Below are 15483 nucleotides of genomic sequence, written 5' to 3' on the forward strand. Positions count from 1 at the left end.
AAATAAAAACCCTTATTTAGATCTTTAATTTCAGCAGTGCTTATGCAGGTATCATTTTAGAAGTTTTACACATTTTTTGTTATATTATTTTTATATACTTTATGGTTTGGGAGGTTACTATAAAATTTTTCCAACTGTTCATTTCCACTGTATGTAAATAAAATTGTTTTTATAAATTGACTTTATATTCCGTGGCCTTGAAAAATCCAGTTATAACTTCTGGCAATTTTACTACTATATCTCTTAAAATCTTCTTTGTACCAAAGTACATCATCTGTGAAGAGAAACACTTTTTTACTTTTTCTTCCCAATATTTATACCTTTCTTTTTCCCATCTTACTATACAGGCTCTGATCTTTAGTACACAACTGAACAGAAGTGTAAGAGTGGATATACTTGCCTTGCTTCCAGTTCTAACGGGAAAACATTTGGTTTTCACCATTAAGTATGATGTTAGCTGTATATTTTTTGTGTACATGTGTGTACATACATTTTCATAGATTAAGAAGCCATATTAAAGAATTCATTGAGAGGGGCGCTTGGGCGGCTCAGTCAGTTAAGTGTCTGGCTCTTGATTTCAGTTCAGGTCATGATCTCAGGGTGGATGGAGCCCTTCATCAGGGTTCATGCTTAGTGAGGAGTCTGCTTGAGCTTCTCTCTCTCCCTTTCCCCCACTCCTCAGCTCTCTTTCTGTTTCTCTCTTTCTCATCTTAAAAAAATTCATTGAGAATTTTTGTTGATAGGGTTTCCCTCTCCCCCATACATTAGTGGTACCATTTGTACTGTCTTTTGGACTCATTTTTTTTCTGATAGGAAGTCATCGATCTTAACACTGTTTCCCCTGTGTAATAGGGGAATTCAAAACTTATTTTCTGTATCTTTGGTTTTCTCTCATTTTCTATGATATACCTAGGTCCAAAAGGTTCTTTTTTTCATCAGTTTGGGAAACAGTTTCTGCCATTGCATCTTCAAATAATTTTTCTTACCCATTCTCATTCTCTTCTGCTGAGATTCAACTACAATATGCTGATCAGTTAATGCAATATCTATCTCACGGTCAATTTCTATTGACTACTTTTCCTTGACCATGGGTCATATTTTCATGTTTCTTTGCTTGGCTAATTTTTTATTATGTTTGAGACATTGTAGATGATATGTTATGGAGATTCGGGATTCTGTTATCTTCCTCTGAAGACTGCTAACTCTTGTTTTAGAAGGCAGTTCAATTACTGGCTGGTCACTCTGCACTTAGTGAGGTTTGAGTTTATTCCTTAGTAGGGAGGATCTATCTAAAGCTCAAGATAATTCCCAAACTTTCATAAATTGGTGGGATTCTACCTCCAAATTCTATCTTCCCTAAATATCATAGAGGTGCTTGATTTCAGGCTTTGTTAGGGTAGGTCAAGAGTAGATATTTCCCTAGATCAAGTTCCCTACTATGAAAGCTCAACCTTTCCATTTTCCCAGCTAGATACCAGGAGTGATACCAAGGTATTAAAAAGGTTGCTCCACTCTTGTGGCCCGAATCTTCTCAACTCCTAGTGTCTTTTAAAAATCTAAACTCTGTAGCTGTAGCACTCTGATGTATTTGGAAAGTTTCTATCTATACATGTTCAGACCAGCCTGCAAAGTACTTCCAGATGATCTGCACATGGACTTCTTGGCACCATTCCTTGCAGAAAACCTTCATCTTTGTTACCCTCAGCATGATCGATCATGGTGCTCTATGTAGATTCCAACTTGCAGTATCAGTCAAATAACTGTCCCCAGGCAGAAATTTGGGTTGACTGTGGCACTCACTTAATAAATTTCCGTTCTTTCAGAGATTGTACTATTGCACTGCTCATACTCCAATGGATTAGAGCATTGATTAGTTGCTTATTGTATAAGTCCAATAGTAGGCACAACAACATAGCTAGAAGTGAGTGAAAGCCCATCTGTGTTCTTGCAATAGATTTTTTTCACCTTCATGATTTATAACTAGAATCGTTTTTATATAATTCAGCAACAAGAAGATCTCATGAATTCAATAGATCCACTACAGAAAATCATGGTTAGATGTTACTGTGTATTCATGATGTGAAATGTGAATACTATTGATACTAAAATTAAACTGCCTGGGAATAATGAATTACTATTCACTTTTAATAGTCCTAAGCAAGAAATTTATGATTACTAACATAGAGTGCTCATATAGAGTATATTGTTGCCCATTATTACACCTTTTCATACTTACTCTTGACGCTGCATCACAAATGTTTGTTAGTAGTACAGACATTCACAATGCAGCCAAAAATTAATTAGCTAGAGATTTAATTGAAATTTTTTTCTTAGATGGTACCAGAAAGTTTATTCATTGCTGAGTTTAATATACTGGCTGCTTTATTCATATGGTGATGAATGAAAAACATACAGAGTAGTTTCAACATCTTGAAGTTCCACTAAAATTTACTTATCATCAATGGCTAATGTCTTCCTATCAAACACTGAGAGTGGAATTTTTTTTTAATTAACTAGCCAAAAGTTTTGTCAATATGCCATCCAAAATGTGCCTGTTTAAAATCAGTTATTATGAATTGAGGGAGATGACAAAAATCATTATGCCAAAAGTTTTTTGGAACACAAACCCCGGAATAAAAACACTCTCTGAAGAAATTAATCCGATTAACAGCACAGCCATCGAATTAGGAATGTCATTTAATTGGCTTTGGAAAATTTACCTTGTTATAAGTATAGCTGCATCTACTGAAGTCATATCCTCTCCCCAGCTTGTTGACATCTCTAAATGTATATCATTCTTTTTGCCAAATTCTTCATGCTGCCACTTACAAAAACTCTCTAGCATTTTCTCTCCATGGTGCCCAATATATAGATCTGCCTGCAAAAGAAGATATTTCACTTTAAGGCAAATTATTCTCAGATATACAAAAAAATGAAAAACTCCAGAGACATCATGAATTACTAAAGCAGACTGCTGACCATAACAACATTAATTAGAACCTGGAAGACATTCAGAATTAATTTAGCCTGAGCTAAAAATCTTGAAACTTTGTGAGGGTACAATAACTACAAAATCTGTTCCATGCTATTCTGAAAAAGAAGAGAGGTATATTAAGAATGCAGAATTTTTAGACTTAAATAAGTTAATTATTTCTACAATTTAAGACCAAATGTTTTCCAAAGTTCTAGTTAAGTAGTATACTAAAACAGTACCACAGAATATTCTATTTAAAATAAATTACAGATAAGAAAAGGTTTCAAAAGCACATGTTTAAATAAGAAAATAAAACTGTCATTAAAAATCACTTTTAAAAATTACATTTTGGAAAGTTAAGGTTTTGTTGTCAGGAACCTTGGAAACTATGAACATTCCATTTTTAGAATAAAACTGAAGTATTAACCAAATCTAAAGGCCAGTTTCATGTATAGTTTAAGTGACTTAGTAGCTATTTCTGGATTTTTCAGTTCACATTCACTTTACTTAAAAGTACCTGAGCACAACTTCTCACCCACTTAACTGAACAAAAAACTCAAGACTTTCTTACTGGAGTTTCATGGAGCAGAATAAGCTTTATCACACGAAGATTGACCTGCACACCAAGACTCTTGTGTTGGAAAAGGTTAAAAACCTAAAAACAAATAAAAATAAAAATCCTATAATAAAACTGAAAACCATATTTATTTTTCTTAAAGCCCAGACATGGGAGAAGTCTCAGTTTAGTTGAAATATATATATATATATATATATATATATATATATATATATACACACACACACACACACAACATTTAAGTAATTTAAAAATTAAGCTTAGTAGGCAAGAATAACTTAGGTAATTCATTTTAAATACCAAGAAATTTAGATCTAGCCTTCTGAGATACACATCGCAGCCTTGACTGTTTAGGCATTTCAGTAGATACAGAGGGAAAGCTGAGCTTTCACAATACTGAAGACAAGCATTTTAGTAACTAAACTATAGACTTTCTCTTAAGACCACAAAATGCCAGTGTCCTCCTTTCTTCTGAGAAATAGTCCTGAAAACTGAGCCTGCTTTATCCCACTTCCCGATTCATTCCTTGGAGTATTTTTTTTTTCTCTCCCCAAGCTAGCTGCCAAAAAGGAAAAAGGTTTTCAAAGCTCTTCTCTTCAATGCTACTCAGGAAGACAAGCTTGCAGGCCACTGTTGATTAATGGTATCAGATTCTCATTATAACTGTTTTTCCCAAAGCATGGTGTGTGTAGCAATGCTGGAAAGCAAGGTGAATTTTTATGTGGTACCCTGATTTTTTATAAAAGTTAGTATTTATTTAATTTGTAATAGAACGTAAAACTGACACACCAAACCCCTGCTTTCAGATCTAGAACTACTTAGAAGAAACTGAAGTTGGCAGCCTATGTCAGTCTACCCTGTTAGAGAATGCTGGTAGAGTGTTCTGGAGCAAGCTGAACATAGAAATGACTGAAGTGTGGGAAAATCTGTTCACTGCTCAAATAAGCCAAATCATAAAAATGAGCAAAAAAACAGTAAAAACGGAATTTTAAATGAGTAAAAATGAGATTTCATGGAGCATCATATATTTACCCTTGAATCATGGGTTCCTACCCTGCCTTATATGGTAATGGAATCAGAAATGGACATTTGCCTTTGGCTTTTATTTATGTTCCTTCTCCCCTAAGAACCTCCTTCCTTCCTTCCTTCCTTCCAACCTCCTAATTCTGCCTGGCAGGAGGTTTAATCAACAGGGTATGCAATTAAGTCAAAGGATTCATTTGGTGGTAAACATCTGTAAGATGCTAGGTACAAACTAGATTTTTGCAGTCCAGAAATTGTCAACTGAAGTTAGCTACATGTGATCCAGATACTTAAAAATTTAGCTATCTGCCATGAGGTCTTACTCATAAACTAGTATTATATCTGACATCAAATTTTACATACCTATGTAAGAGCTCAGTGGATTACCAATCTCTACTTTTCTTCCATCTCATAATGTATAATACTTTGGGTAGGGCCATGCATACAAAAAAATATAACATTTCTAATTTCAGCAAAAAGCCTTTTATAAAAGAGAATGAAAAGAAGGGCATAAAAAAAAGAGAGAAAAGAATAACAGAGTTTTATCACATCAAAATCAACAATAAGGATGGTTTCTTTTACTAGAAAATGTAAATTATTATTTGATATCTCTTTTGAGATAGGAACAATTTGACATATCCAAAGCATTTTTTTACTGATGTCAATAAAAGAAAGGAAGAGTAATGAGTTAATTTTTAAAGAATGTCATTATACTCACACATTTCTTCCTTAGAGTTTTCTTGAAAAAATTCCAAGCGCACTTTAAAGTTTGCCTACCATATTTAAGATGGTTAGAATGAATCTCCTGGCTGCATCTGCTCCATGATAGGAAACCATTGCTGGGTCTGCAACCACTACAGTCTCTATGTTGTATTCTTGAGGTAATTTGTATGAATATCGTTTCCCTCTTCCACTTTCTGTTATTTTTTTAGATCTAGGTCTTCCTTTATCTGCAATAGAGAAATGGATTTTTCCAATGTGACTCCAGATTGGCAAAGTAAATAAAAAATTTCCGTTTCCTCAATAATTTTAAAAAACATTTATTAAATACCAAAATATGCTGATGATACAAAGGTGAGCAAAAACAAGTTTCCTGCACACATGGAATCTAAGAGGGCATCTGGCTTTTCAGTATGACTTTGGAATCAAATAGACCAGACTTCTACCATTTATTAGCTCAACCACTTGGGAAACTAAGATCACTCAGCCTTGGTTTCCTCATCTGTAAAGTGAGCAATAACAGCACCTACTTCCTAGTGTTGTTGATGTCTTATAATAAGATTGCATTAATAAAATTTCTAGTACAGAGTAAATAAAATAAAATACCACAATTAAAGAAAATCACAATTTTCTTTTTGAAATCAGTGACAAAATAAAGGTCTACTTGCAGAAAGTACTTTAAGTGATTGCCTCACACATCTCAATTCAGGCAGAGGCCCTTAATTACTAAAACATGCATGGGTTACAAAACACTTGGTTCTGCCTTCCACCAGGATCACACAGAAGTTACAACCTTAGGGAAATTTTCTTCAAACATAGCCAAATAAAAGCAGTGACCAGAAATAAACATATGTATACATTTAACTACATAAAAATGTTAAATTTGTTTATTAAAACATGCCTCTATCAGAATGAAAAGCATGCCACCAAGTGGGAGAAGACAGTTACAATACTTTTACATAATAAAGAAATTAAAAGCTATTCTAAATCAGTAACAGATAACCCAACTGAAAAATTAGCCAAAGACTTGAACAGCCATTTCACACACACAAAAAGACATACAAATGGCTAATTAGCATATGAGAAGGTGCTCAGTCTCATTAGTCTTCAAGGAAATGCAAATTAAAACCACAATTAATTAAATTAATGAAAATCCTCAGAATGGCTAAAATAAAGAGATGATTATATTAAGTGTTGACAAGAATGTGGAGACAAATGGAATTCCTACACACATACAGTCTGGGAGTTTAAATTAGGATAAACTTTGAAAGACTGGCTAGCAGCAACTACCAAAGTTGAGCACTAGCATACCCAATGAATGATCAATGATCTAAAATACATACTCGTCAGAAATGCATGCAAATCACATGTACAAATTATTCACAGTAGTACTATTCTTAGTAATTCAAATAACCATCATAGTATAATGGATAAAGAAATTTTGGCCTATGCATACAATGGAACGTTCTACAGCAAGGAAAATAAACCAACACCTGCAATGTGCAAAAACATGGGTGAACCTCACAGACAAAATGTTCAGCAAAAGCAGCAACATAAAAACTTGGAAGATGTGATGTTAGAAGTCAGGGTAGTAAATATCTTGGAAGAAGAGATATTAGTGCCTGGGAATGGACATAAGAGGAACATCTTTGGTGCTATAATTACTATATTGTGATCTAAGTGTTAACTATATGGTTATCTTCATTTTGGAAAAATTCAGCAGCTGGACACACCATTTGTGTGTAGTACCTATATGCATATGGTATTTCAATAATGAATTTATTATTTTAACAGCTTTATTGATATAATGTACATGAGAAAACATGTACCCATTGAAGTGTACAATTCAACTAGTCCTAATAAATGTCTATAATTCAACAACCATCTCCACAATCCATTGTTAAATCAGTGATTATCTGTTCTGTTCCTTGTCATTTACCAAAATTCTACTGATGTCACTAAACTGCTACCACCTCTTTTCCCGAAGTTGTACCTGTGAGCCGATATCTATACTATATTCTTTACAATAATTTTAATTATAGTATCCCTAGAATTAAACATAAGTGTTTAGTAGAGTTCCACGAGGTAAACATGTATGTTCAATTAGTCATGTTTTCCTGGGTGTTTCTAACTTTGTTTTGATTTTCAAAGTATGTATTCTCATAGTTCTAGTCCATCATGGTGGCTTCTAATAAACTGCTTTCCTTGACACCTGTTCCAGGTACTATGGTCTTGGCTTGTCATTTCAATTCAAGGCTACTCCATTCTACTTTGCATACTATCTATTCCACCTTTCTTCCCCTCTTTTCATGGTGCCAGGATTTATACCTTGAATTTTTGAACTACTTGTTCCCTTCTATCACTGACTTCTAGGCCCAGCTGAGCTATATCTGAGATCTAATGTGAAATGGATCACTACCATTGCTGGAAATTTTACTGTCCTGAAATGTCTTCATAATTTATGCTTTCTCATTTTCTTTCTAGCAGTGATCCAGACTAAAACCTATTTAATGAACAAAGTTCTACCCAAATTATCAAGTAGAATCAGTTAACTAAGTTAATAAAGGTACCACAAAAACAACAGTAGCTCTCTGCAACAGGATCATAAGAGTTAAAAGTACATTTTATGGATCCATATTTATTAATTAAAACCAAAGTCTTTGATGAAGGACAACATAGGAAATTGGTTTTATCTGTATCTTGAGGTCTATGACAATGAGGAATGAATTCTGTAGTTTCTTCAATCATAATCTCAAACCTACCTACACTTAGTATATTGTTATAGACACTCATAATATTTAGTAGGAGGCATTCCTACAAGTAGATGAAAAGACTTATCTTGGCAGGGTCAACACCAAATAAACTATAGGGGGAAATATATATGCAGCTCTCATACATGAATATGTCACTGACCTTGTATGTCAAAATCATATATGGTAGGAACAGAAAGGATGAGAAGATGGACAAAATATTAGGAAGTAGGCATCATCACAGTAAAACAAATCAAATGTAGGGGAAGAAAAGGGTGGTGGTTAGAATTACTCTTGCTTGTTGCTGTTTTAATTTGTTTTGGTTTGTGTGGTGGTGGGAGGTTGTTTAGTTTTTTATTTTTGAGTAACTAGGTAGATGGTGGATGATATCAGGAGAGAAATGAGGGAAGGAAGATGATGAGCTCAGCTTTAGATGTATTAAGTCTAAAGTATCTGAGAGACACCTGAGTACAAATGATTAAACACCTGAGAGGAGAAAGGTTAAAGTGGGGATTGGAAGTAATCAATATATAAGTGAAGTTGAACCTATGGATTTGGATTTTATCACCCTTCCGAAAGCCTGTGGAGCAAGAAATAGAAAGAAAAGGATGAAACCCTAGGAAATGCTTACATTTAGGGGGTGTATGTATGGATGAAGATATGCCCATAGAGGGTACGGGGATGCAAGAAAAATAAGAAAGGCAGAAACCAAAAGGAGAATTATAAAGTAAGGGGCTTTTGAACTGTAGCAAGAATGATGAATAGACAAAGTAAGAGAGAGAAAAAAGTTTACTTTTTTGCCCCAGCTAGCGACAGCTGTGTTAGCTCCAGTTTATCAGTGTGCTACATCCTTATTTGCATGTTATATGTAAATAGAGTACATGGAACATTCTAGAATGTTTCTTAAGAATCTCAGCTTCACGGTTGATTCCATCATACAGGTTAATCACTGTGTATGAATCATGCATCTTGAAGTAATCTATTTATTAAGTTGCTTTCTCTGACGGCTTCATTGTCTCTCAGATCTTGAGACCATTTTCTACCCATAGGTATGTATAAAAACAATATAGTTGACACCATACACTTTCAGTTAGCAAAGAAATTTGAAAATGTGTAGTCACCAATGTGTCTTTACCATAGCACACACAATGAAGTCCTTTCATCATCTAGTTCATGACTACCTTTCTCCTGCCTTTATACTTTTGCATGTATTGCTCCTTTTGCCTGCAATTCTTCCCTGCCTAACAACATGTGCTAAAAACTTCATACAAGTTTTTCATTTTCACACAATCTCATTTAATTCTGAGAACAGCCCTGAGGTTTGGGTATCACTATTTCCATTTTGCTGTAAATGAAGCTTTTGAGAGAGAAAAAGTACATTTTCCAATGTCACACAGCTAGAAAATGGTAGCATAAGTTTGTGAAAACAGGCAGAGACTCCAAAGTCTGTTATCATAATCCACACACTCTGTTTCCCTTTTTCAAAGAGATGTAAGTCTGTAGTCAGGATAAGTTTTACTTGATCTTCGCAGCTCAGCCCCTTGATATACAAAGCCTGGTTTCTTGTGTGTGCTGTGTCTGCCAGTGTTCTTGTCATACTACACTATAATTACTCACTTACTAGTTTGTCTAAAATAAGACATTGGTTGCCTCTTAAGAATAAGAGCTGCCATTTAGCTCTATGTCCCCGTGAGGGACTGGTCATCTTTCTGTACAAATAAAGAAGCTAAGGTGCAAAAGTAGAAAAACAGTACGAAGGTTGTACAAAAAATTAAAAATAGAAATACCACATCATCTGGTAATTCTGCTGCTAGGTATTTACTCAAAGAAAGTGAAAACTTGAAAAGATATACCCACCCCTGTGTTTCCTGTAGCATTATTTACAATAGCCAAGATATGGAGCAACCTAAGTGTCTCTAGAAAAACGAATGGATAAAGAAGATGTGATATATAGTCAATGGACTTTCATTCAGCTATAATTCATGACAACAGAGATGAACCTAGAGGGCATTATGCTAAGGTAAGTAAGTCAGAAAAAGAAAAATACTATATGATTTCACATACATGTGGAATCTACAAAACATAACAAAAAAACAACCAAAAAAACTCATAAATATAGAGAATGACCTGGTGGTTGCCAAGGAAAGGGGTGTGGGAGATGAGTATAATAGGAGAAGGGGATTAAGAGGTACAAACATTTATTTCACATAATGCTAATTTCAAAACCATTTTTTAAAATTCTAGGTCTTTAAAAAGTATCTGAAAATAGGTAAATTCAGTAAATCATCGAAATGAGAGCTTAACGCTCCTTGCACACAAGTGTCTGACCCAAATAGATCAATTAATATGTAACAGTCATGCCTAAAAAAAAAAAAATTTAGAAACTCTATGAGCAATGTTTGCCAAATACAAAGTGTGTATTTATGCTTTATAAACCTATTAAAATTAAGAATTTTCTAGAAGTCTTTCTTCTATGCACTATGGCACACAAAGCCAGGTTTGTGTCATCCTGGACATGAGTAATTAGAACAGCTGGAACTTACTATGATTTGAAAGTTGCACAGCGTAGATTTTTAGTATAACTCATATAAGACAATTTCCTTAAAAGGACTAAATCCAAGTTGTTGCTGCTGCAATCATTTCTCAACACAAGAGACTTTCTTTGGCTTGGTCATAATGCTATGACTTCTGTTGAGCAATTTTATCTCCTTTGTGCCTCTACTTCTTAGAAAAGAGAAGAGGAATGTGTCTCACTCAAATTGACTAAACCATGTACAGTGAATAGTGTGCCACAGAGATTCACTTAACTCCTTTTGAAGATGCTTCCCATAGAGACTGATACCATGAGCTTTCACAGAAGAAAAAAGAAATCACAGGTTAATTTGCAATAGATATATTTAAACAGAAATATACTGTAATTCTTTCTGAACCAGAACACCCTTAAGTAAGCAATGATGTGAACATCCTATGGCCATTGCAAGTGCAACCAACTGTCACAAGTCACATACCTACACTAGCCTCAAATACCATAACCACTTTTCAAATTATACTAACTATACTAACACCTAATTTTAAATCTGCAAGTCAATTTTGTATGTCTTAACAACAAAAATCCTTGAATAAATTCATATTTCCTCAGATTCTAACTAGAAATGTTTCTATCAGTGAATATTCACTGAGATGTCTGGATTAGGTATCTTAAAATTTTTCCTAGAGATACTTAAAATTATTTTCTGAGTGTTGGCTATGACCTTCTGGTCCTATTTATGTAATAGAAATCATTCATTTTCCTTACCATTCTTGCTATCATAGAGATCTCTGCCAAAGGAAGGAAGAAAGCACACAAAACAGTCAGCCCCATTTTATTTCAGTAGAGACCTGGCAGGCAAACAAACACACTAGGATTTGATGGTTGGAAATGTTTATGAGCTTCTGAAACATCCAGATTTAAGGTATTTTGATACTGAAAATAAAATTCAAAGAAATAAATCTTTACCCTTCTTCCTATTACACTGTTAATTTTAACCTCTAATATGATTTTTACTTGGGCCAAATAAAAGAAAAAAAAAAGAAGAAAGAAATAGAAGAGGCATCTGGTCAAAGAAAAGAGATATCTATGATGTTCTCAAAGAGGTGGACTAAAATAAGGCCATGAGTTCACAGTATTTGGTTTCAGGAGATCAGGAATTCTCTTGATGTCATTTCTATGCCAGTGCAGTGAACAGTATACTGCAAGGAACACTTCACAGCTTGAGAGAGATACAGGGCATGTTATATGTTAATCTCTGAAGTCCTCCTGGAGTCACATTTTTATGCTATTAAAATGTAGCACTTCATAGAAGACTAGAAGAAAGTCTAAAATAAATACATTTGTTATTAACCAGAAGAGATTCTACACTCTGAGAAAGTATAAAACTAGTAGACAGATGGACAGATAGACAGGCAGGCAGACGGACAGACAGAAAGGAAGAAAAAAAATTTAATGTATTCATCTCACATTGCATATTTTTTAAACTCTTCTGGGAGAAGGCATTACCTGAAATGATACCACAGTAATGACTGTGAAGAGCTGACTTCTCTGTGACTTTTTCCTCCATGGACCTTTTCTGCCTATATACACGGTGTGGGTGACCCGTTATGGCCATTGTATCATTGAGTGGTTCAATAAATATGAAGTCCTCATTGAGCTGTATAAATCCCATCTGGAATATATAACATAAAAAGATATGTAAGAAATACTATTTGGATAAATTACTATCTAGGCTCTCCTACTCATACACACTCTGTTTTCTTTCACATATGTGCATACATTTTAATGAAGCTTTTTCAGCAAGCCCACTAATAAGGTAACTGTCTTCCCATGTTATTACTTCATCTTTACATACTTTATTGCACTAGCATAAACTCCATTTAGTTAGACTGAGCCTGTGTGGGTGGGAGGCTAGATGCCAGCAACAGATGCTCAGTAAAAATTCTGGAACGTTAAAGGCTCACTTTGGGAGACCCATGGGGTCACTTACACGTAGGCATATATAGAAGAGCAATACAGTTTTTAATTGCACGCACCACATAGTCTAACTTTTTGACAATAGCTATTTAATAAAGTAATTCATGTAACCTATCAAAGCAAATGTGGGGGACATGGCATTGAAATTATTATATAAATTATTCTTCAAGCCTTCTACTAAACATTTTTAACACCTTTACATAGTAAATTACAGAAAAAAATGAATCATCACTTACTTAAGCATGTTTCATTTCACATGCCATGTTTTTAAACTTAGCCAATTGTAGACAGAGAGCTAAAAACTGTAAAATGCAGTTATTATCAATGAAAAGAACTTATAACAAGTAGGTATCCTTTTATTATATTGAGGCTAAGCCTAGTCATTTCTTTCTTTCCTTTTTTAGAACATAAATTTATATTTTAACTAGGAAAATATTCCACACAGAACATATGACTTGACCTTTCCATTTTTTATTTCATTCTACTGTAATATATATATCTTACATGTATAAAATATATATAATGCATATATTTGACTATTCTGTTAACTCTTTAGCCAACATTTTTAAAGAAATAATCCCTTAGAACCTGCAATATTCATACCAAATCTCCTATCAAAGTTCTTCATTCTTTTTGAATTATATAAAAATTAGATATAGTTCACATTAATTTGACCCACATAGAACTAGCATAATAATAATGTACTTACTTCATCAGATACAGTGATTCTTCTAAACTGAATAATAATAAAAATTAAATCTATACTAAAAAGATATGTTTTCCTTAAAAGTACAGAGAGACTCTTTCTTTTGTTTTAATCATTAAAGTGTATTACATCTTCTCTACAGAAATACTAGGTGATTGCCAATATGCCATTTCATTTTATTCTATATCAAATTGATGTTATATCCTAAGAATAAATCTAAAGATACCTTTTTTATTGAATTTTTATAACACTAATAAAATTCTCAGGTACTAGAACAACAGTTCCACTACCTACCTTTATCTATTGTCCTCTTCTCTTCTCCCTCTCCTTCTCTTTCCTAGACATACTTGTGAGAGCGCGCGCGCGCACACACACACACACACACACACACACACACACACACTGAGGGTGGGGGATAATGAAAAAACGATTTACTGTGAAAATTCTTGTAAAATATATCAAGCATGTATTATATACTTGAGCCATTTTGGGGGGTAATTTTAATACTAATTTCAATGAAATTAGTGCTCATTGTCACTGATGTAAAACTACAGTGAATTTTGAAGTAATTACAAGAAGTCCAAAATCTTCCCTTGATAGAAAAAAAGGGCAATAACAAATATTTAAAACTTGAAATAATAGTCATTAAGATATAGCACATCTACACATGGATTGAGGGTATCACATTATATAATACTATGAAAATGTTACTCTTCACGTATAAGATACGTGAAGCACGTATCAGTGTATCAGTATGCTTCTGAGGTTCAGTCAGTATCAAAGTTGACTAATAAAACTGACAGTGTGGCTGATGATTAAAAGAATAAGTATTATGATGCTCAGAACATCTCAAGCAAACATACTCAGTTTCCCTAAATCATAAATTTATAACCTGATACCTTCTTTCAAAAGGCTATATTAGTTGGATTTATAACAATAAACCAAATAAAATTTAATTGCATACCATATAAAATTTAATGACTCCAAAGCCAGATTTTGGACTTAAGATTATTTGGATCATAACATACTACTAGCTAAGTAACTCTGAGAAAGATACAGTGACTTAATCTACACAAGTGCTCCACAGGGTTCTGAAACATTCACTTTTGAAAAGCACTTATCAAAAAGAGAGAGAGAGAGAGAGAGAAAAGCACTTATAAGTGATGTAATGCACTTATCAAAGGATCTGATAGTGGGTAATCACTCAATAAATGTTCACCACAATTTTTATTTTTTTTAATTAACATAACCATAATAAATCAAAGCACTCAAACATCTGCGTATGAACTGAAGACCTCGGGAGTCCAAAGAATCAAAACTGATCCATCTTATTGTATTGCCATATTAAGTATGTTCTGAAATAAAATGTTTTAAGTTAGGATTTGGAAACCACTTCATAACAATTATTTGTTGTGTTAGGACTTTATCTACAGACATTTTTAAAAACAAGAAGGCTACTTTTGACAAGGAAAAAAATGTTGGAATAATTATAAATGGTGACTCACTCATTCAATACATATTTACTGTCTGGCTACAGGGTTCCAGACTCAGTTCACTGTGGGGCAGATATAGCACTAAGTGTTCAGCATTCTTTCTTCAGGGAAGGGTTTTCTGGGACCAGAATACTATCCTACAACAAAGGAAATGCTCTAGCATAGGTCAGTATCTTTCAAGATAATTTCTCATATTAAAGCAGAATTGCAGAAAGATTTGAGGTTTTCTGTGTCACCATAAAAGCCTCACTTTTTCCACTAATCAAACAGAAATCTATATCTGCACTGTGATTTTACAAGCTATGGAAGAACATGAATCCATATTAACCTCTACGCACAAGGCTCCTGTGTTCAACAATCCACAATTAGGCAGCTATCACGTTAGTGCAAATATTGTCCTTTCAGTTTTAGAAGGAAACAAAAGAGAATATGAGTGAATATCGCACAGCACATCATCTAAAATCAATGCAAGCTTTATAAGCATTTTTCTCCCAGATTGCTCTTAGATTTTTCAAAATGATTTTTAACTATTTTGAGATGCTTCATACCAAATTTGGAAATAAAATTAAGTTTAATGGGTGTTCCTCACCTTATATCATGTGCATATTTTCATATGGTGGCATCTGTTCTCTTGCCATTGAATGTTATTCTTTGATTTCACAATTTAGCAAGAATTTCAGTATTTTGTAAATTTACCATCACTTACATTAATACATTACCACTTGTTTTTTTT

General features: G+C 33.8%; 1 protein-coding gene across 1 annotated transcript in view; it reads right to left on the minus strand.

Moving 5' to 3' along the window:
• The window catches only part of ADAMTS19 (ADAM metallopeptidase with thrombospondin type 1 motif 19), a 228226-nt gene that overhangs the window by 169636 nt on the left and 43107 nt on the right, over nucleotides 1–15483 (minus strand). The window contains exons 5-8 of the mRNA XM_055301522.1: nucleotides 12081–12246; nucleotides 5352–5524; nucleotides 3546–3629; nucleotides 2721–2878 (exon numbers count right to left, since the gene is read on the minus strand). Coding sequence (XP_055157497.1) covers nucleotides 2721–2878; nucleotides 3546–3629; nucleotides 5352–5524; nucleotides 12081–12246 — 581 coding nt within the window. The remainder of the gene's footprint in view (nucleotides 1–2720; nucleotides 2879–3545; nucleotides 3630–5351; nucleotides 5525–12080; nucleotides 12247–15483) is intronic.

The sequence above is a fragment of the Nyctereutes procyonoides genome, unplaced genomic scaffold (assembly GCF_905146905.1).
Source record: "Nyctereutes procyonoides isolate TBG_1078 unplaced genomic scaffold, NYPRO_anot_genome, whole genome shotgun sequence".
Classification (NCBI taxonomy): Eukaryota; Metazoa; Chordata; class Mammalia; order Carnivora; family Canidae; genus Nyctereutes; species Nyctereutes procyonoides.